Source organism: Apiotrichum porosum, assembly GCF_003942205.1.
Source record: "Apiotrichum porosum strain DSM 27194 chromosome Unknown scaffold_1, whole genome shotgun sequence".
NCBI classification, from domain to species: Eukaryota; Fungi; Basidiomycota; class Tremellomycetes; order Trichosporonales; family Trichosporonaceae; genus Apiotrichum; species Apiotrichum porosum.
The window spans coordinates 1,185,486-1,206,515 of NW_021167108.1; the positions used below are offsets into that span (position 1 = coordinate 1,185,486).

At 61.5% G+C, this 21,030-nt stretch overlaps 9 protein-coding genes across 9 annotated transcripts; 5 read left to right on the plus strand and 4 right to left on the minus strand.

Annotated features, from left to right (window-relative positions):
• Positions 1-54: 54 nt before the first annotated feature.
• Positions 55-3,190, minus strand: SYF1 (pre-mRNA-splicing factor syf1; the record flags this gene model as incomplete). The annotated part of the gene is made up of 2 exons (XM_028616236.1): positions 55-1,201; positions 1,242-3,190. 2 exons carry the CDS (start codon positions 3,188-3,190, stop codon positions 55-57), a joined length of 3,096 nt encoding a protein of 1,031 aa, XP_028480093.1.
• A 398-nt stretch (positions 3,191-3,588) lies between these two features.
• Positions 3,589-4,640, plus strand: EHS24_000404 (uncharacterized protein; the record flags this gene model as incomplete). The annotated part of the gene is made up of 4 exons (XM_028616237.1): positions 3,589-3,601; positions 3,648-3,827; positions 3,865-4,026; positions 4,063-4,640. The coding sequence occupies 4 exons, from the start codon at positions 3,589-3,591 to the stop codon at positions 4,638-4,640; spliced, it is 933 nt and encodes a 310-aa protein (XP_028480094.1).
• Positions 4,641-5,008: 368 nt separating this feature from the next.
• EHS24_000405 (uncharacterized protein) lies at positions 5,009-6,270 on the plus strand (the record flags this gene model as incomplete). The annotated part of the gene is made up of 4 exons (XM_028616238.1): positions 5,009-5,017; positions 5,077-5,721; positions 5,880-6,012; positions 6,197-6,270. 4 exons carry the CDS (start codon positions 5,009-5,011, stop codon positions 6,268-6,270), a joined length of 861 nt encoding a protein of 286 aa, XP_028480095.1.
• A 535-nt stretch (positions 6,271-6,805) lies between these two features.
• Positions 6,806-7,548, plus strand: ATX1 (Cytosolic copper metallochaperone; the record flags this gene model as incomplete). The annotated part of the gene is made up of 3 exons (XM_028616239.1): positions 6,806-6,811; positions 6,994-7,087; positions 7,385-7,548. 3 exons carry the CDS (start codon positions 6,806-6,808, stop codon positions 7,546-7,548), a joined length of 264 nt encoding a protein of 87 aa, XP_028480096.1.
• Positions 7,549-8,078: 530 nt separating this feature from the next.
• Positions 8,079-9,245, minus strand: EHS24_000407 (uncharacterized protein; the record flags this gene model as incomplete). The annotated part of the gene is made up of 3 exons (XM_028616240.1): positions 8,079-8,366; positions 8,653-8,713; positions 8,794-9,245. The coding sequence occupies 3 exons, from the start codon at positions 9,243-9,245 to the stop codon at positions 8,079-8,081; spliced, it is 801 nt and encodes a 266-aa protein (XP_028480097.1).
• Positions 9,246-10,354: 1,109 nt separating this feature from the next.
• EHS24_000408 (uncharacterized protein) lies at positions 10,355-13,648 on the plus strand (the record flags this gene model as incomplete). The annotated part of the gene is made up of 1 exon (XM_028616241.1): positions 10,355-13,648. The coding sequence occupies one exon, from the start codon at positions 10,355-10,357 to the stop codon at positions 13,646-13,648; it is 3,294 nt and encodes a 1,097-aa protein (XP_028480098.1).
• Positions 13,649-14,204: 556 nt separating this feature from the next.
• On the minus strand, positions 14,205-17,234 carry EHS24_000409 (uncharacterized protein; the record flags this gene model as incomplete). The annotated part of the gene is made up of 17 exons (XM_028616242.1): positions 14,205-14,743; positions 14,783-14,903; positions 14,939-15,041; positions 15,083-15,534; positions 15,570-15,576; positions 15,616-15,697; positions 15,735-15,778; positions 15,823-15,835; positions 15,871-15,930; positions 15,978-16,128; positions 16,166-16,260; positions 16,298-16,355; positions 16,393-16,472; positions 16,509-16,595; positions 16,637-16,804; positions 16,843-16,903; positions 16,965-17,234. The coding sequence occupies 17 exons, from the start codon at positions 17,232-17,234 to the stop codon at positions 14,205-14,207; spliced, it is 2,391 nt and encodes a 796-aa protein (XP_028480099.1).
• Positions 17,235-17,281: 47 nt separating this feature from the next.
• Positions 17,282-17,668, minus strand: EHS24_000410 (uncharacterized protein; the record flags this gene model as incomplete). The annotated part of the gene is made up of 2 exons (XM_028616243.1): positions 17,282-17,334; positions 17,407-17,668. 2 exons carry the CDS (start codon positions 17,666-17,668, stop codon positions 17,282-17,284), a joined length of 315 nt encoding a protein of 104 aa, XP_028480100.1.
• An 804-nt stretch (positions 17,669-18,472) lies between these two features.
• On the plus strand, positions 18,473-20,883 carry EHS24_000411 (uncharacterized protein; the record flags this gene model as incomplete). Its single annotated transcript, XM_028616244.1, has 8 exons — positions 18,473-18,616; positions 18,665-18,793; positions 18,839-19,081; positions 19,123-19,323; positions 19,389-19,807; positions 19,845-20,261; positions 20,307-20,657; positions 20,736-20,883. 8 exons carry the CDS (start codon positions 18,473-18,475, stop codon positions 20,881-20,883), a joined length of 2,052 nt encoding a protein of 683 aa, XP_028480101.1.
• Positions 20,884-21,030: the final 147 nt, after the last annotated feature.

Consider the following 21,030-nt stretch of genomic DNA (forward strand, 5'->3'; position numbering starts at 1 on the left):
CTCCAGATACATCTCATGCTGCCCTCATGCATACCCATATCGTCTGTCTGATGCCTAAAACTCATCGTCTCCAATCTCGATCGCGTCGGGGTTGGCCGCCTCGGCGACACCATTGCCCATCTCCTCGTGCTGCGTCTGGGGCTTGAGTGTCGAGGCAACAAACGCAGGCGCGCCGCCGCCAGTGCCGCGACCACTGCCGCCCATCTCGCGCTCCATCGCCGCCATGGGGTCTGCGGCCTCCTTGGCCTCGGCGGCAGCAATGTCCGTCGGCTTGTCGGCATTGGTGCCGGCGGCAGCGGCGGCCTTTTGGGCGTTGATGAACGCCGCCTCGGTCGAGTAGCTGGCCACAATGCTGCGCTTGATGCGGAGCATCTCGCGGAAGGTGTCCTCTGAACCGGTGTCGACCTCGAATTCGTTCCATTCGGACCAGAACTCGGGCATGATGCGCGGGTCGCAGAACTGCGAGGCGTGCGCGTAAATGGCACGAGCGCGGTCAATCTCGCCGAGCTTGCGCTCCATCTGGGCGAAGCGGCGGCACATGACGGCCGTCTGGCGGTCGGACAGTTGCTCAATGGCACGCTCGTAGATGGGGCGCGTGGCAGGGAGACCAAAGTTGGCCGTAGCCTTGGCAATGTAGATGGTGAACATTTCAAACTTGTCCGAGTCCTGGACGGTCGAGGCGGCGCGGTCGTAAATGCCCATGGCGCGCTTGGCAAGACCGTGCTCCTCCTCGAGCTTGGCGTACATGAGGTAGAGAGGCTTGCAGAACTTGTCGGGGCAGTTTTCGAGGGCCTGCTCGAACAGGTCGCGAGTGCGTTCGAGCTTCTTGCCGCCGTAACGCTTGACAAACTTGGACAGGTAAATGTTCCAAATCTCGAAAGCGATGGGGAAGTGGAACAGCTCGATACCGCGCTCGTACACCTTGAAGCTCTCCTCAAAGTACTTGTTCTCCTCGAGGAACTGGGCATAGTTGACAATGGTCTGGGCGTTGGCAATCTTGAGCTCCATGATCTTGTCGTAGACAGCCTTGGTCGAGTCGACAGAACCAATCGACTCTTCCAGGTCCGAATAGAACGACCACAGCTTGAGCGACTTGAACAGACGCGTCTGCGGAGACAGGCTGTCGTTGTAATAGTCGATCTTGGTGTTTTTGGGCACAGTCGTCGCACGCAGCAGCAAGCGCGCAGCTTCGTCATAGTTTCTGGCGGCGTCAGCTGTTGTGTCCCGGGATTCCAACTCACTCATTGCTCAGCTCCATCTCGGCCCACTCGCACCACACCTCGGCGAGCTCGTCCACCGACTTGAACGGCACCTTTGTGGCCTTGTCGAAAATCTTGCGTGCCTCCTCGATATCGGGCTCGCTGCGGGGCTCGCCAGTCTCGGCGTCGACGCTACCACCCTCTTCGTAAAACTTGGCAAAGTTGACGTAGAGCGGGTACAGGGGGCCTGTGGCCTTGCGCGGGTTGATGGTGTCAATGGCGCGGAGGTACGTGGCGACAACGGCCTCGTCGTCGTCGGCGTGGAGGGCGACGCGCTTCTCCCACTCGACAACCTCGTTGGGGTTACGCCGCAGGAGCACGTCGTTGACGAGGAATGGTCGTCGGTCCATGAGCTTTTCAAACGCCTGCATGCGCTCGTCGAGCTCCTGCTCCGTCTCCTCGACGTCAAAGTCCTCGTCTTCGAGATTGTCCTCGTCGGCGAGGGCGTCCATGAGGGTCGACACCATGGTCTCGGAAAACTCGGCGTAGGCGTCAAAGATCTGGGTGAAATCGCGAATGGTGACAACGGCAGCGAGACCGCGCTCAAAGGTAGCGGTCGCACGGTCGAGCTCGCCGCGCTTGATCCAGTAGGTCGCAAGACCAGTCCACAAGCGGCCGGCCTGGTCCTTGTACACCTCCAAGCCGTCGCGCTCCACAATACCCTCGACGTCGAGGGGTCGTTTGCTTGTTGGGTCCGAGTCCTCGTCGTACGCCAGTTGTGCGACAGAGCTGCTTCCGCCGCCAAACCCTGCTGGTGGCTTGTGGAGCGTGCCAGCAGCGGAGGTGGGCACGGGTGGGCCAGCGATACGCATCAACCGTCCCTCGATGCTCGCGGGCTGCTCGGCGTCTCCGTTGGCCGCGCCCTCGGCATCACCACCACCCGAAACAGCGCCCTCGACAGCTTCCCTCGTAGCGTGGAGCTCGAGCGTCTCCTCCTCATCCATACCCACGTCGTCGGCATACTTTTCCACAAGCTCGAGGAAATCGACAAACAGCTGGTATGGCGACTTGCCCTCGAGCGAGTTGTAGATGTTCTGCTGGGCTCTCCGTGCGATGGACAAAAGGTACTTGGCAGCGGCCAGGGGCTGGGGAGGCTCCGACTCGAGGAGGTAGGTGATGTGACGCTCGGTGAGGGACGAGTCGATCTTGAGGTATCTCCGCCACACGCGCTCGCCGGCCTCGCCGCCGATCATCTCGGCCCAACGAAGGTACAGACCCCAGATGCGGCCGTGCAGACTGGGAGGCAGGGCGCGGAGTGCGCGGTCAAACGTCCTGCGGGCGTAGGTGCGGCGGAAAGTCGGGGGGCACTTTGGGTGCAGGATCATGGAGAGGTGGAGGAGCCACGGGACGGGCAGGTGTGCGAGCCATCCGAGCATGCGCTCTCCCGTGGCGAAGAGGGCACACCACTCGGCATAGCCGACCACACCGTCGAGGCCGCCCTCCCACTCGTTGACGTACTCGGCGTCGTCGAGAATCTCCTTGACGTTGGTCTTGTACGCTGCGCCGCGCTTGCCCTGGTGGACACGCGCCTTCTTTGCATCCTCGGTAAGGTCTCCAAGGACGTGCGACTGGCGCATGAGGAAATACGACTTCCACAGCTTGTAGCTGGAGGGGAAGACGCCGAGCGCGCGCTCGTACACCATCACAAGCTCTTGCAGGCCATCACGCGCCGCCTGGCTGGCCAGAGGGCCCAGGACTTGCTCCTCGGGAGACGGGTTGTGGTTCTTGGGAGGAAGAGTCTTGCCTATCCTCTCCTTGATATGGGCAATGTGTTGAAGCCATGCGCGGAGGTTGTCCGGGTTGTGCAAGAGGTCCTCTTCGACTGCGAGGTCGCCGGTTTTGATGAGCTGTGGATGTGTTGCCGGCGTGGGAATGGGGACGTTGAGGGGGAAGCGCGACGCGAGGTCGGCGATGAGGGATGTCTCTGCCATGGTGTAGGAAGATGTCGTCCCCCCGCGCTGGCTGGGGTGTGTGTATATGGTGGACCGTTCCGACTGTTGTTGGATGCATTCAAGAGTCCTCTGGTGGCGGCACTGGGCGGAGGGAACGCCGATCCAAGTCACGTGGCGGAAATATCCGACTGTGGCACTTCTGCACAGTGGAGGTGCTTCACGATCGAGCAGCGTCCTCGAGTCGGTTGTTGTTGACGCTTCCCGACTTCTTGTCTCCCTCTTTCTCGGTACCGAAACAGCATACTCTTCCGCACAGTCTGCAGGACAGAACGTCATAAAGCAGGATACGCCTCACTAGAAACATATAGATCAATCCTTCCATCGCCACCCTGTTCTCAACACCAACCCTCTGCCGCCGCCTGGCTTCACGATCCACCATGCAGTTTGTCGGTGCGTCGAGCTGCCGATTTTGCATTGTTCCCAGCTAACGCTACAGACATTGCTGTCAACCTTGGCGACCCCATGTTCAGGGGCAGTTACCACGGCAAGACTCGCCACCCGGACGACCTTGCCGCCGTTGTCAACCGGGCGAACAAGGCCGGCGTCACCCGCCAGATCCTGACTGGCACCAACCTCCACGAGTCCAAGCTCGTACTCGAGCTCGCCAAGGAGTACAGTGAGCTAAATCTTTTTTGCCGTAGCTCATACCACAGACCTCCAGTCGACTGCCGGATGCCACCCTACCTCGACCACGGAGATTGAAAAGTACGACGGCGGCGAGGAGGCATATTTCCGCGACCTTGAGGCGTTCATTGCCGCAGACCGTAGCGACGCGGGATCCAAGCGCATAGTATCCATCGGAGAGGTTGGCCTTGGTGGGTCTCGTGTCTGGTTCGTCGCTAACCCGCCAGACTATGACCGCCTGCGGTTTGCCCCTCGCGAGACGCAGCTCAAGCACCTTCCGCGCCTGTTGCTCTTGTCCAAAAAGTTCAACCTCCCCCTCTTCCTGCACGACCGCCACCCCGAGGCGCACGCTGACCTGGTCCGCATCCTCGGCGAGGTCGGTTTTGGCGGCGACTGGCCCGGAGGCGTCGTGCACTCGTTCACGGGCACTGTGCCCGAGATGGAGCAGCTGCTCAAGCTGGGCCTGTACATTGGTGTCAATGGGTGTTCGCTCAAAACTGCCGAGAACCTTGTCGTCGCCAAGGCCATCCCCCTTGACCGTATCATGCTCGAGACGGACGCTCCATGGTGCTCCGTGACCTCGACACACGCCAGCCACGCCCACTTGCCTAAGGGTGTGGTTGTGGTGGACAAGGTCAAGCCCGAGAAGTTTGTCGAGGGCAAGGGCGTCAAGGGTCGCAACGAGCCTGCCGAGGTGGTCACCATTGCGCATATTGTGGCCAGTATCCGTGGGTTACCCGTCGAGGAGGTCGCCAAGGCGGCGTGGGAGAATACCATGAAGGTGTTCTTTCCGGGTGAGGCTTGAGGGAGTCGGAAGTGACAACTAGACCTCCCTCTCCCGTAGCCTTGGAGCACCCCTAGGACACGAGACATTACGGTGCCGTATTCTGCGTCACATATTGTGCCACCTAGTGCCAACCACTCGTAGCCCACCCAATCTAGCCATAGTCCACGGCTGGACATGACGACCCGTCTGCGGGTGGATTTGTTGACAGCGGCGATGTCCGACATCAAACCCGGCGAGATGAATAATTTGCTCCCGCACCTGCTCTGCCAAGTCGCGAGTCGCGCATTGTGATTGTCTGGAAACGCGCGCCTCGTCGTTTGTCAGCATACATTGTCCATCTAACAGGCCACCAGTGTGTGTAGAGTCTCCAGAAGCCGTCGTCCGTCATGTCCTGGGTACGTGCTAGCGTGCTAGCTTGCCACCCGCTGTGGTTCGAAGCTGACAGCCCACCCAGCTGCTCCCATCCCTCCCTTCCCTCTGGGCCAAGCCCGAGCCCCCAGTCGCCGCCGAGTCGAACGGCGACGACAAGGCCACTGCGAACGGTAACGGCAGTCGCAAGCCCGACGTCTCCGTTGGTGTCGAGGAAGACGAGGAGGAGGACCTCGACGTGCCCCCGCCGTTCCCGCTGCCGGACTCGTACCAGCGTTCCGCCGCACCCATCACAACAGCCATGGCGCCTCCCCCGCCGCCGGCATTCGCCCTCGCTCCCCCCTCGCCGACCCGTTCAGACCGGGACGCGACTCCGCCGTCCGACTTGAACATTGCCATCCTGCCCGACGCGGTGCCGCTGGGCGACATGGCGCCGCCACCGAGCACGACGACCAAGCCCGCGTTCGGCATCAAGCCCGGCGGCGGCATGCCCCCTCCCACCGTGTCGATTTCGTCGTCGTCGTCGTCGCCATCATCGCTGGCGCCAGCGCAGACACCCGCGGCCGACGTGAAGCAGGTGTTGACCAAGGAGAAGAAGAAGCGCGGCAAGGTCGCCCTGGGCCCCGGGTGCAGTGCCCTCGACTGGGCGCGGTTGGCCAAGAGCGGCGCCGACCTGCGCGGGACGGGGAGCATGGTGCCGCTGCGTGTGACCATGGCAGAGCTGCAGAAGGTGAGTGCTTCTTATGGGGGCTAGAGGTGCTTGTTCTTCCTGTGTGCCAATTGCTTGCTGGCACAGGGAGACAACAGCCAGTCCAGCGGCGACAGAACGGAACAGTGCCCCGTGGCCCCAACCGACCGTCTAGGATCTCTCGCTGACACCTTTTCCAGCACAAGACCCCCGACGACGCATGGTCCGTCTTCAATGGGATCGTGTACAACCTGACGCCGTACCTCCGTTTCCATCCCGGCGGCGAGGAGGAGCTCATGCGCGTCGCCGGACGCGACGGCACCAAGCTGTTCAGTGAGTAGAGCCATTGTCGAGGGTCTGCGTGCTCGCGCGTGTCTTTTCCAACGGGGCCGCCGTGGCCGAGATCTTGCACCCCCATTTCGATCTCAAGCCCATGGCCCCGCTGCCGCGAGACACCAGCAGCACGACAGGCCAGCTTGCCAGTTCCGTATGTCAATGAAGCTGACACACGTCCCAGTGCTCACCCACTCCTGGGTCAACATGGAGCACCTCATGGCCGAGTGTGCCGTCGGCATGCTCGTGCGCGGCTAGAGCTGTAGAGGCTGGAAGAAGGAGCAGAATATATAGAACTAGAAGGATACAGATCTTGGTCACCCGCCCCAGTCGCCACTGGGTGGCGGTGGTGGCCAGCCCCACTAGACACCGTTTTCGTAGACACACCTCGTCGTTTAGCATGATTGTATGTAGATATTTCACGACTTGTGTGGTTAGCAGCGTCTGCGGGCAAACACCTGCCCACGAGGCCACGAGGTGTGAGACGTTTTGCGAGCTTTGCGCGTCCCATGGGCCATTTGGGCATATGCAGTAACTGTCGGGTAGGATTTCTGTTTTAGCAGAGGACAACAAATGCCGCGCCTGCCTGCGCCAATATCGCTCGTCCAGGGCCATCCGAGCGTTACCGTGCGGTGGAGGCACGCTCGGCCGACTGGTGCGCTGGCTGGCTGGCTGGGCGATGGCGCGACCATCAACAACGACGTCGATTGCTTTGTCAACCTCTGTACATTTTCCTCTTCTGCGTCTCCCTTTCCCTCTCCACACCACTCCCCCGTCGTCTGTACCAGCAACCATGGCTGTGAGTATCCCATACGCAGTGCAAGCGCTGGCGAGCACGCCGCTACGGTGTGTCACTGCCAGCATGTGCGGCGCATCTGCGGTCGTTTGCTGTATCACCACCACGCAGCACCGGCATACACACCCATCGTTGCGTCTGGCTCGCTGCGAACCCACGCATAGCAGCGCTGACATGCCTCGCAGTCCACCGGCCCCGCATACAACTACACCGTCAAGATGACCTGCTCGGGCTGCTCGGGCGCCATTGAGCGTGTGCTCAAGAAGAACATCGAGGCGCGTGAGTGTCGCCTCCTATCTGCGCTGGTGTACTGCTTGGTCATGGCCACGGCGGTTCCGTCCGTGGCAACGGCAGATGAGACGAGGAGGCCGGTACGCGTGGATTGTCCATCCACCGGAGCTGGCTGGCTGCGTTGTGAGATTGAGCTGGGCTGCCGCTCGAGTCTCCCGGTACCAGCGGCGTGCGCGCGTACTGTCCATGACCGCCTCTACCTCTCCTCTCTCCGTCCCTCCCTCCCGCTCGCCCCCCCCCCCCCCCCCTCCACCTCCCTCGCATTCTCTCCCAGCTAACCCACAGCCAACGGCTACACCGTCTCCCTCCCCACCCAGCGCGTGGTCGTGTACGGCCCCTCGCTCCCGCCCTTTGACACCATCACCGAGAAGATTGCCAAGACCGGCAAGGAGATTCTGAGCAAGGAGGAGATTGCCGCCGGTGCCGCGGTCCCTGCTATCGAGGCTTAGAGAGAGAGAGAGTGTGTGTGGTGGTTGAAGGGCAGTGATCGCAGTGAGATGGCCGCTTTGTAGAGACGATGAGATGCAGCTGAGAGACGAAATAGAAATAGACCGTCGCTGGTTAGAAGCAGCGAGTGAACCAGGCATGGCATGGTCATGGCTCATGGCCAACAAGCTGGCACGCTCCCCTCCCCCCCCTTGTTGTTCTGCTCTTGGCTCCGACACGCGCTTGGTCTGCACGCACCCAGTCACGCACGCCCTGGTCGGAATGATGATACATGCAGTGCTACAACTGGCGGCCAGCACCAGCCAATGGTGGTCGAATTGGCGCGACGTGTCCAAGGAGCCGAAGTGAAGTGAGAACGTGGAGTGAAGTTCGCGGCGTCTAGATGGTGATGTGTGTATATGTGATTTCTGAAGAGTGCCCGATCATACCGAGTAAGGCGATCAGAACGTCCCGTACGTCCTGGTACGCCCGCAGGTTGAGACGTAGTAGCGGATCCGTAAGCCGGTATCCATACCAACCAGCGCAGGCCTGATCATGGGCTGCCCGTTGCCTCGGGCAGCGCCGAGCTCGTCTCGTTACCGCAGCCACAGTCATACGTCGAGTCGAGCGTCAGGCAGTCAAACTCGGGCTTTTCCAGGCGCGCATTGACAATGTTGTGCAAGGAGCACAGCCAGAGGGACGCCGTCTTGCGCGACGACGTCTGCGGGGGGTATTTCTCCAGCATCTTTTGAAAGTGCGCGGCACACTCGCCGCAAGGGTACAGCTGGGAGAAGAGGTAGAAGAATGAACGGAGGGTCTCGCGCTCGTCTGGGGTGGGTTTCTGGACATGGCGTGTCAGCGGGTATGGTCGGGGTATGAAGGTAATGAAGGTTCAACGCAAGGTTTGAGTGGAGCCCGTTGGTGATACCCATGCGGCCCGGCCAGGCGACATGGTAAACGAGACGCCCAGCCAGAGATCCGCAGGTGTGCACACTTTGGGGATGTGCGTACAGTGGCCAAAGCACAATGCCACCACCACTCCCGATGGACACCGAGTGCACCAGGGGATCCGGAGCAGCCCGCGATAGCACACCTCCGAGCTCCTTCACACCACATCTTGCACTCACATCGGGGAAACGAAGAGTCATGGTATGCAAGAACCTCCACGTCGCGCGTCCAAGTTCGGCCCTGGAGTGTCAGCGGTTGAGATCTGGGTGTGCAACAACAGTTCATTTTACACCCAGGCGCTGCGCTCGCCACCAACTCACTTGGCAGTTGCGTTGCCCAGCTTTGGCATGATGACTTTTCCGATAGCGTTGTCTGCCAGAGTCTCCGTCACTGCAGCGGGGCCGGCCACATCGGCATAGTCGTCGTCCTCGGCATCATCGACATCGACATGGTCATCGTTGGCTCCGCTTTCGATCTCTTCGTCATCGCGAGCGGCCTCGTCCTCGAACACTGGACGGCCGTTGCCCTGCTGGACCTGCTGGTGGTTCTGCTGGTGGTCATGGCCGTCCTGGGCGTTCTGGTTGTTGTGGTCCGGGTACGCCAGGTGGGGGACGACGGGCTCGCGAATGTGGTCCGAGTCGATGCCGCCCTTGTCGAGGGAGCTTTGGATGTGGTCGGGGTTTGCGGGGCCCGGATAGAAGAAGTAGAGGGAGGGGACGGTGACGAGTGTGAGTGCGAGGACGAACACGCGAGCGAAGCGCGGTACGTGCATGGTGGTGGAGGAGATGTGTGTAAGGGTGGTAAGAGAAGAGTGATGGAGAGAGAGAGAGAGAGAGTAGATGGACTGTGAATAATGAAAGTCGCCCGGGTAAATGTGATGTAATGGTTGGAGAGAGAGGTTGACGGCTCGTGCGCACTGACTGTTTCCCTGCCGAGTGGCCAAAGCGTCGTTCCTTCTTGTGGGTGCATCACGCACACGTTTTGTCCTCGATCTCTATCTGGTACTCTGGATATCTCTTTGGCCATGCATGCATGCAGCAGTACGCGTCCTCTGCTTCCGCGCACACTTGCAATGTTGGCGACCGGGGGGGACGTTGGGCAGAGCCATGGGGGGGACCACACTGTGAAGCAACAGGGGCCAAATTACGGTATGCCTCTTGGGCTGGCGAGAGACGCTCACAGTAACCACAGTCGAGACACAAAACGACGCCGTAATGACGGGAAGCTCTGGTAGCAAAGCGTTCCACGTCCAGAGACGGCACACGCGAGCGATGCCCCAGAGTACCAGAGTGAGACGTGTGCACTCGCTGCAACGCACTTTGCAAGAAGAACGTTTTGCCCAAACATTCCCCCTCATTTTGCCCGGCCCAACGCCATCGGGTCGCGCGCGCGTCGTTTTTGCCCTGGTAGCGTCTCCTTCGATCCTTCCCTCTCACCTGTTGTCGGCGCCCGTGCATCCTTTTCTCTCTCCCCATCATCATCCACTTCCTCGTCGTCCGTCGTCTCCGTCTCGCCGTCTCCCTCTCGTACACCAACGGCCAGATCCCACTTTTAACCTCGCGGACCCCACCCAGCGGTCCCTAGCAACGACCCGCGCTCCGCCGTCACACCCCCCCTGCGTGTGTGCGCACACTGTGTCCGAGACGGCGCATCCCCCACCCTGGCCCCCAACCTCGGCGCGCCGCCCATAATGACTCCTCGGCGGCACCTTTGAACCCCTTCGATCCCGAACATCCATCATCTTTCTCATCCCTCCTCATTTACCACGCATCTCCCCCCACCCCCGCATAGCAGTCCTCCCCCTGCCGCCGCCGCCGTCGCGGCAGGAGCAGCTTCCACCCTCTGTGTTAATCGACCACCGCCCCCACCGCCGTCGCCGCGATGAACGGGTCCAACGCCCCCGTCATCACAAACGCCCTCGTCGCGTGGCCCCCACCGCCGTCCTTTGCGCGTTTTGGAGGCTCACCGCCGTCGTCGGCGCGTCCGCGTCTCTCCTACGCGCAGCCTAGGTCATCTCAGCCTGCATCCCCCTTTGGCTCCCCACCACTCGTCGCAACAACGCTCCCGGGGGCCCTGCCGCCCTTGTCGTTTCCAGGCGCGTCGCCGTTGGGAGGCTATGGCCTTCCTCGAGCAAGTACCGACGACCTCGACTCGCCTGGCGCCGGCGCGTCCACTCCATCCCGTGCATTGTCACTTAAAGGAAAGGAGCGCCAGCGCGACTACCCTTCCCCGAAAGCACCTCTCTCGCCAGCCCAGCTGGCCAGGATCGCATCGAGCTTTGGCATCCACGTGCCTGCCATCTCCGACGCAAATCGAAAGGACTTGTCGCGCTCTTCTTCACCCGTAATTTCCGTCACTGGCGCAGTCGGCACCGGCGCATCCACTGTGCCAGGCCACGTTGTCGCTGTCATCCCCCCCGTCTCCTTGTTAGCACCTGTCCCCGGGGCAGATGCAGCGTCGGAGCGCGAACGCGCGCGCCGGTGGCGCCGTGGACGCCTCGTCCCGCTCCAGCCCACGCTTGGCGCCATGTTGGTTGCCATCGCACGAGAATTCGGCCTGCCGTCAACACAAGGCGTCAACGTCTATCTGGGGACAGATGGCGGTCGCGGCAGTATCAGCAGCGCCGACGATGAGCCTGGACCGCAAATCACCCCGGCAACCTGGACTACGCTGTTTGCGCATGCTGCGTCGACTACGTCGGCATCGCAGCGCGACCCATCCGAATCACCCACCTCGACCCCTTCTTCAACCCCACGCAAACATCCACGGACAACGTTTGGCGGCATGATGTCCACGAGCACCGCGACTCGCCAGCTGCCACAACATACAGCCAACAAGTCGCTGAGCTCAGCAGAACATGATGACGAGGGCCCGTCGCGCTCGTCGTCGTTGCAATCCAGTTCTGCGTCGTCGTTTTCACCACGCACACCCGTGTCGCTGGGCGCACTGTCCTCGTCGCTGCCCGTGTTTGGGACCGTCGAGTTTGACATTGACCCCCAACAGGCTCACTGGCTCGACGACTGGATGCGCTCGGGCGGTCCAGCACGGCGTTATGGCGCTGGCGTCGAGGTGCTGGCTGTCCGCGAGCTGACGCTCGTGGAGCGCTTGAACGACCCACGACCAAAGTTTATGCGTCAAATGGAAGAGGAGCGCGAACGTGCAGAGCGTAAAGCTGCCGAACGCGAGGCCGCCGCCCAGCGTGAGGCCCTGCGGCTCAAGGCCGAGCAAGAAGAAGCTGCCCGCGACGCTGCGCGCCTGGTCGCCGAGCAAGAAGAGGCTGCGCGAGAGGCTGAAGAGGCTGCACGAGAGGCTGAAGAGGCTGCACGAGAGGCCGAGGCGGCGGCAGAACGCGACGAGCAAGAGGCTCAACGGCAATTGGCAGAGTCGGCCCAGATCACCCAGTTTGCTCTGGATAATGATATGATCCGTTCTTCCATCGTTGAGCCTAGCAACGACAGGGCCGTCGACCTCGAGATTGACGTGGCTGCCAGCCGCTTCCCCAAACCTCCCCAACTCCTCCCCCTTCGCGATCTCGCGTCCCCCATCACCCTCAGCCACTCGACGTCTGGAGGTTTGCTGTCCCCAGCCTCCCCGCTCAGCTCTGGCGGCGGCAACATGGACCACCGCGCAAGCGGTATCGTCATGGCCGACCAGCTCAACACTCTTGAGAAGATGATGCGCGACCTGTCTCCGCGCGAGATTCGCTATAATGGACGATCGCCAACGTCCCCAGGCAAGGACGGAAAGTCGCCCACACCGATCAACCTCAAAGAGTTGCCCCAGCGGGGATCAAGCCGCCTCCCTTACCTGCAGCCCGACGGTGCGCAGCTGTCGAGGAACGGCACCGAGTCTACCACCCGCACCCATGGGTCGACTTCAGCCGACAACCCCACCTCGCCCGACCGTGCCGCCTGGCCTGCTGTGCCCTTTTCGTCCATCCAGTCGCCCGATTCGCCCGGCCTGCAAGAGTATTTCAACAAGGGTGCCGTGTCCCCCGATGTTGTGGTCAGCCCACCCGCAGGCAAGGGTGAGAATGGCATCTTTGCGCGTGCCCAGGCATCCGAGTCGGCCTCGCGGTCGCTCACTGCCGAGCGCGAGCGTGAGATGCGTGAAGCTCGCCGTGAACGCGCCGAGCGGGACCGTATCGTGCGCGAGGAGCGTGCCAACGCTGCTGGCGGAGCCGCTGCCGAGCGCCCCAAGTCGGTCGCCCCCAGGCGTCCTGCGCGTCCTCCGACTCCCGACCTCACGACCCCGGACCTGCCCTCACATGTCCTGCCCGCCGAGCTCGTGGACGCGATCAAGAACTCGCCCTCGCCGGTCCTGCCCCCGGTCCCTGTTCTGTCCAGCCTGCCCGGCCTGCCATCGCGCGCGCCCTCGAGCCGCGCGCGCCGTATCTCCGCCAAGGTGCTCCGCCCCAAGGAGCGCGCACACGCGTACGTCGTCGCCAACAGCCGCGACGGCGTGCCCCTCCCCGGTTCCGGACATGGACCCAACCCGCACAGCCGCGAGAGCAGCAGCCAGTCGGCCGACGAGCCCATTGGGATCCTTCCAGGCCTCCCGACATCGTACCGCTCCCCGCCGACCATCCTGAGCGAGATTGGCGCCATCGAGGAGATTGTGCCCATGCAAACGGGCACCAGCGTGTCTGCTGCTCCCATCCCCGCCGGCGCGCGGGGATCGACGTCTGGCGCTCCAGGCGGCAACACCGACAAGCACGGCCACGGGCCCGGGTTCACGTCGCGGTTCTTCAGCTTTGGCAGCAAGCGCCGGGACGAGAACGCCGCCGCTGCCGCCGCCGCCGCCGCTGCTGCTGGTACCGCACCCAGCGGTGCCGGCGGCGACAAGCGCCTGACGATCCAGCACATCTCGGCCCCGCTGCCCACGTCCGTCAAGCACCACCAGGTCTCCGCCGCTGACCTGGGCATGGGCATGGGCATGCCCTCGTCCGCGTCGGCGTCCACCTTGGCCTCCATGGCGCCCGCGCAGGCACCCACGGCCACGACCACGGCCACAAGCGCCGCGACCCCGTCCCCCGGCTCGCTCACGCCCAACGACACCCACCGCGCCAGCCTGCCCAACTCGCCCACGAGCCTGCGCAACGTCCGCCGCAAGCCCGTCCCGGGCGTCGAGGGCCAGCGGGACAGTGTCGACAGCGCGAGCCCCCATCGTCCGTGAGCCCCGAGTGCGAGAGCCATGACTCGTGCTCGTGGAGCGCCGCCTTGACGAGCCCCCTTATGCCTGCTTCACGCCTCCCCCCACGTCCCGCCTCGACGCTCCCACCCACGAACGACTACTACCCTTTTATCTCTATTTGTCGCCCCCTTTTCCTACCTACCCTTTTACCCGTGCTACCTCCCGCTTTACACACTTAGTACACCTTTCGCCAGGACACTCTCCTCTTCTTGCTTTTCTCTTGCGTCTCTGCTTCTTTTGCTTTTTGCTCTGCCCCCTCCATTTTTTTTCTGGTGTTTTTTAGCGTCCCGTACATCTTGTATGAAGTACTGCCCTATTCGCGTGTCCTTGTCCCCTGTGCATTGTCGAGCAAGCATGGGGAGAAGGGGGGGGGGTTATAACTGAACGGGGGGCTACGACAGATATCTCTCTTTCGCTCTCTCTCTCTCTCTCTCGCTCTCACTCTTACACCCAGTGTCCTCGTCCACCAACTGTCCTTCCTCTCTTGTCGCCCCGACACACACCGCACACGCCGTGCGCGCCGCGCGCCGTGATCCATCTAGATGTAGAGGGCGAGTGTGATGGGGTTGACGCTCAAAAAGTCGCCCTCTGTGAGCCACTTTTCGTCAATGAGGAAGTTGATCGGCATGTCCACGACGTGGCCCTTGATCTTTGCGAGCTCGCGCTTGATCTCGGCGAGCGACATGTCATTGTTCATGACGTGGCCGACCTTGACCCCGGCGTTGCGCCCGATAAACTCCTGGTAGCTCTTCCAGTTGCGCACCGTGTCGTTGGGGACGGTGCGGAAGATGCGGTCAAAGATGACGCGGTTGGTGTGCGCCGTCTCGTTCCACAGGCGCGTAAAGTCCTGCGTGAGCGGGTCGGCGACGAGCAGGTCGTCGGGCGAGCCATAGTCGTACTCGGCCAACACGGGCGCGGCGCGCATCCAGTTTGTGGGCTGGTTGTTGCGGCCAATGGGGCCCTGCGGGATGCTCAGGCCGAGGTGCTCGCGCATGAGGGAGCGGCGCCACGAGGTGGCGACCTTGGAGGCCATGTACTTGCGGCCGTTCATGGTCGACTCGACCATCTCCGTGTCCTCTGTGGCTGTTAGCTGAACCCGCTCATGTTAGCGCTCACCAATGATGACGGCAATCTCAGAGTCGTGGTGGCCGTTCTGGCTGCGGTCGTTCAGGTTGGCACTGCCGACAATGACACGGCGGTCATCCACAATCATGAGCTTGCTGTGGATGTACAGGAGCTGACGTTAGCTTGGATCTACATGCCGAAGCTTACCTCGGTCACAATGCAGTTACGCTCCTCCTCTTCGGTGCCGGCCCATGGGGCGTCAGCGCTCGACTGGCCGCTCTCCATGGCGTTCTGGCAAATGTTGTCGGGACTGGTGGGTCAGCATCATTCGTGGGATTCTTAAACACCCACATGTCAGAGTCGTCGCGCACAGCGGCCTGGGTAAACTTGTCGATAATCTCCTGGGCATCCCCGATAGTCCTGGGGAGCTTGACAGAGTCTTCGGCAGTCTTCTTCTTCTGGTTGGTAGCGTCGCCGGCCGTGGTCTGGTCGTGGGGCTTCTCAATGTAGACGACCTCGTCCTCGTCCGCGCTGTCGCCGCCAGGCTCGCCGACATAGAGACGCGCAAGCGCAACCTGGGCCTCGTGGAAGCTGACACCCGACGCGGCCTCCATCTTCTTGATGGCGCCCTGGGGAGCGTTGATACGGTCGTAGCTGCGCAGGTTCCAGAAGGAGATGTACTCGTTCGGGTCGTGGCCGGCCTCGCGAATCTTGTCAAAGATCGAGTTGCCGCCACGGTTGATGGAGCGGTACTGTGCCTCCATGATAGCCTTGAGGCCAGAGCTAGCCTGGATGTCGCCGGGCTGAGAGTTAGTGCGGAAGTGCCTGAATAACTCACGAAGGCACTGTGCAGGTCAGTAATGTTACAGCACGATGCCACTCACGGAACCTCGGGGATGAGGACGTAGATCTTAAACTTGCGGCGGTCCTTGGCGGCGGAGAGGACACGCTCGACAAGGGCAGCACCTGGGTTGTTAGCTGGTGCGGTAAACTCCTAGCTCACCGATGAGGTTCTTGATAGGACCACCCTCCTTGGTAGTGGTGACGCTGAGTGGTTAGAGAGAAAGGTGGGAGACATCCCCAATACTTACACTGCGGGGTCAGCTCATGGCAACAATAACTGTCTTGGCTGTACTCACAGAACTGGTTCTCAATGTAGATGCAGTGGTTGGCCTCGCGGATGAGCTCGATGTATGCCTCTGGGGCGGGTCAGTATGCAGTCCTTCTCAAACCCGCTGCCACTCACGCTGGATACTGTTCTCAGTGAGACAGCCGTGGCTCCAGTCGGCAGCCGAACGGACAACCTGGACACGGCACGAGCCACAGGCGACGGGCTCCTGCGCACGCGGCTCCTCGGAGGGTGGCCAGTGGTAAGGGTGGGTCATACGGCGACCGCGCTGGAGAGTTAGGACCGAAGAAATACCGGAAACTCACGTCCTTCCACTCGGAAAGGTGGGGGTGCTCGGCGCGGAACAAAGCCTGCTTCTCCTTCTTGGCGGCCTCCTGCTCCGAGTGGACGTCGTGCCACGCTGGATGTTAGCTGGGACAATGCATGAATTAGCTCACGGTCAGGAAGCGAGAGGTACTCCATGCGGTGGTCGTGCTTGTACTTGAGGTCCTTGACCTGTGGCGTTAGCATGACCTCGGCTAGTGCAACGCACAAAGTTCCAACGCTCGCAGAAGTGCTGAACAAGGTCCACAACCACGGGGCCGACAATGGTGAGCGAGGTGTCGTGCCAGGCTGGGTGTTAGAGCTGAAGAGAAGCACCCAACTTACGCATACGGGTCGCCTCCTGGATGCACAGCTCGTTCGAGGCGTACTTTTCGACGTTCTGGAAGTCCATGATACGCGAGTTGTTGTAGTCTGGTACCGGTTAGAGCTGATCTCGATACCATGTAGCTCACCTTGGCCGGGGAAGAGGGCCTTCTGGAACTCGGTCGGGTGGACGTCAGCCAGGGGGTGGTCACGAGTGTCCCAGCGACCGAAGCAGGCATCGAGACCACCCATGGCGGCCATCTTGTTGTCAACGACACAGAGCTTCTCGTGGTGGGAAAAGTAGTACACGAGCTCGCCTAGAACAGTCAGCTAGGATCCCCAACAGTAAGCTAACCTCCAGAGTGGTCGGGGTGACGCATGACCGCGATGTTTTCGTGGAGGTCCTCGAGGGCGTGCTGTTTTGCTTGTCAGTGACGTCGCAGGTAGGCAGGCACACGGCCACACGGCCAGACGTACCTTTGTGTGTTTCGAGCCCAGAGACATGGACGCGGTGACCTGTGCACGGGGTGTCAGTGGCGATGCCCGCGGAGGGAAGGAGACGGCCGTCGCAAGCGGCATAGAGGCGATGTCTTCGTTGCCAATGCTCACCTCTTTGTAGACCTGGATGTAGATGCGGACGCCCTCCTCGGCCTTGCGCTTGAGGAGACGGTCCAGACGCCACTCGGGGTAGTAGGCACCCGGACGGCGCAGCTGGAGCTCGGGCGACAGCCACCAGTCGAGGATCATGATGCTCTGCGACTAGGTCAGCTGCGTTCTCCCCACGACGGATTGGCTCAACTCGCCTCCTTGGCCTGGTCAATGAGCTCGGACAGCGCCCAGAAGTAGTCTGGTGAATGTCAATTCCCATCCATTGTGTCTGTCTGTCTCTCTCTTTCGCGACCCGTTCCGCCCAACTTACCGTGGCCGTCAATGTGCCACTTGACGACGTTGTCGGTGCGCTCTGGGGCAAACGACCTGAAGCGGTGGCCATCACGGATGGCGAGGAGCTTGTCGTCGACCTCCTTCTCCCACGGGTCGTCGTGGCGGTGGTTGGGGTTCCAGGTGGTGCTGACGGCGACGCCGAGGCGGGAGATGTCCGACTGGAGGTGGTCTACCTTTTCGCGGATCTTGTCGCGGAGGCCATGTTTGCTGGCGGTGGAGGAGGTTTCTTCAGCGCCCATTGTGGAGAGCGGGAGGGTGGGGGACAGGAAGCAGCAGGAGTAAGGGCCAGGAGCAGATGGATGCGGTGATGTAGGAGGAGGATGTGGATGTGGATGTGGATGGATGGGTGGGAGGATGGGAATGTGTGAGTGAGAGAGGGTGTATTTGTTGCAAGACACCAAATGATGATGATGCACCGTCGATCGTATCGTCATGGTGCATTTCACGGCCCCCGGGTTGCTCTTGAACATATGCCTCCTGCACCTGCGTCCGTCCGTCCGCAGCCGGCTATATTCTGTGTGTGCATATGCACGCGTGTGCTTTGCTGCGCTGCGCAGACCGGGCGAAGGGTCCCCCGTGACATGCCAAGCACACGAGGCTTTGGTTGCTGTCTAGTGTCTGCTTGGGTGCCGATTTGGACGACGAAAGGGGCTCATTCTTGGCACCCACCGTGCATACCCCGGCATGCAGGCAGTGACGTCGTTGCACACACACATACACGGTGCCGACCACCGGCAGGCCAATTGTACTGCTTATGTAATACCACGTGGGTCGCGTCAGACAAAGTCATTTGGATCCGGATGTTTAGGACGCGACGACGCGTAGAGAGTGAGGGAGCGAGAGAGAGCGGTGAGGAGAGATGAACAACAACATCATCACATCCCTTCTGGCCGCCCACCCGGCTCTTCCTCTTCGCTTTTACAGTCACATCGCACCATACATCCCACTGCACCTGGTCTCTCCTCTCATCTCCCCCTCCCCAGACCTCACATCCTCCAACCTCTCCAGTCCACCAGCACATTACCGCGCTCCTCGCGTGCGCGATGCCCCTTCTCCAGCCGCCAGCCCCGGACCTCCGCCCGTCCCAACTTACCTATGTCGATGGGTATCAGTCAATCGTGTCGCGCGTGCGGCGCAAGGGTGGTTCGGGATCCGGCGGTGTAGTCATCTTTGTCGGCGTTGACGTGGTACGTCCGCTGAGCAGAATGCTGCTGGCCCTCTAGCTGACATGACAGGACGGTCTGCTCGCATCGCGTATCCTCGCCTCGCTGTTCAGGCAAGACGACGTGCCCTACCGCGTCGTCCCAATAGGCGGATACTCGGAACTCGAGGCCAAGCGCGACGAAGTAGTCGCATCAGAAGAGGTGAGCTGACTCAGAGGTGACGGAAAGCTCACACCGCAACCCCAGCTGCACACCCTCATTCTCCTTTCGCTCGGCTCGCTGCTCAACCTCTCCGAGTACTTTGACCTCCCGCCCACCTGCCACCTGCACATTATCGATGCGCACCGCCCGTGGAACCTGGACAACCTGTTTGGCGTCGACGTCGATGTCGACGGCGAGGACGGGACGGGGCAGGGAAGGCTGTGGGTGTGGGGTGACGGCGACGAGGGAAGGCTCGAGGGTGTCAAGAAGAGCTGGGAGGCTCTGGAGGTGAGCTCATCACCTGCAACACAACCGAGCTGACCACCCAGTACGCGCCCTCCGATTCTGACGACTCTGATGACGATGACGAGGACAGTGAGGAAGAGGACGAGGACGACGAGGACGATGACGAGGAAGAAGAAGGAGACAGCGACGAGGAGAACCACGTCGGCGAGGGCAGGATAGGCAAGAGGAAACGAACTGGGTCTGCCGGTCCCAAGAAGAAGCGGAGAGACGATGACGATGACAGGGTGAGTTGGACGAGTCTCGGAATTCCAACTGACAACAGCCGCGTAAACTGCCACGAGCAGTAAAGAACGCCCACATTGAGCGTGTCAACAAGTACTACCATGCCGGAACGCACTATGGCGCCAGTGTAGGCTTCACCGTCTACCTCCTCGCCACTGTGCTGGAACGCGCAGACAATGACCTGTTGTGGCTTGCCATCTTGGCCGTGACATACCAGTACGTCGCGGCCCAGATCGACCGCGACAAGTACGAGGAGCACCACGAGCTGCTCGGCGACGAGGTCGCCCGTCTCAACCCGCCAATGCCAGCTGGCGTGCCCGATGCCGACAACCGGAGCATTGCGCCTACCGACGAGCTGCGGTTTGCCCTCGTCCGCCACTGGAACCTGTACGACGCCATGCTGCATTCCAACTATATCGCTTCGCGCCTAAAGATCTGGAAAGAAAAGGGACGCAAGCAGCTCCAGGGCCTGTTGGCGAAGATGGGGTGAGCTCTACAGTTGACGAACTAGCTGACAGTAAAGGTTCTCTCTTCAGCAATGCCAGCAGGCCTACGCGCACATGGACCGCAGCCTCAAGCGCGACCTGCCAGGCAAGCTGGAATCCATTGCGCCAGAATACGGCCTTGTCGAGCTCGTTTACCCGTCGTTTGGCCGTGCGTTTGGCTTCCAAATGGCCCTCCTGTCCGCCGCCGACGCCGTCGAGGGCCTCGAGGCGCTCTTGGAAGCTGCCAAGGGCATCCGTATGGAGATCGAGGTCGACGGCGGCAAGGGCGGTGGCGAGTGGTTTGGCGGTATGCGTACCTGGAGCCTTGACGCCAACGGTAACGGCGACGTCCCCGCCGCCGAGGAGCTCGAGACGCTCGAGCAGGACAGGGCCGCGCCAAAGATCCACAACTGGCACGTTCAAAACTTCTGGACGTCCTACGACGCGTGCGACGAGTGAGTTTTGGCAGTCGTATGACCAGAAAACTGACAGTATACCAGCATTGTCCTCCTGGGCAAGTCGCTGCAGCTCGCCAAGTCGCTCCACCGCGCCATCATCCGGCAGGGCTCGGCGATCCTCGACAAGACCGCCATCCGCCCACTACGGACGTTCCGGTTCGCCGCCGTGCGCGAGGGCCCCGACCTGCGCGTTTTCTGCCACCCGGCGCCGCTGTCGCGCCTGGCCCTGTGGCTCGTGGACGCGACCCGCCACGCGTGGAACAAGAGCGACGTCAAGCAGGGCAAAAAAGCCGCTGCGAACCCGTTCGTCGTCGCGTGTCTGAACGAGGACAGGGGCACGTTCCTCGTCGTCGGCGTCACGGCTGCCAAGGAGTATGGCGACGTGCGCAAAAAGTAAGTGTCAAGTGTGTCCAGCTACGGGGACCTCGAGGTATAGAGCACAGGTAGCAGCTGGCTGACACGGGGACACAGTAAATTCGGCCTCGCGTTCCAGCAAGCGGCGGAAGAGTCGGGCGCCACGTACAAGCACGACATGTTTGACACGTCCGTCGTCGAGGTCGCAGAGCAGGACCTCAAGGCGTTCATCGAGGCGCTCCAGCTGCACTCGGCTGAGGCGTAGGCGTGGGGACCTACAGTGTCGTGTCGTGTTACGCCGGGGGGGGGGCAGAGTGTGTACGGCTTTGCATATGCATCTTTTCATTCCAGACGACTCGCGCGCACGTTTGTGGCGCCACACATGGCTGTTTGTTCACTTCTCCCTTTGTCC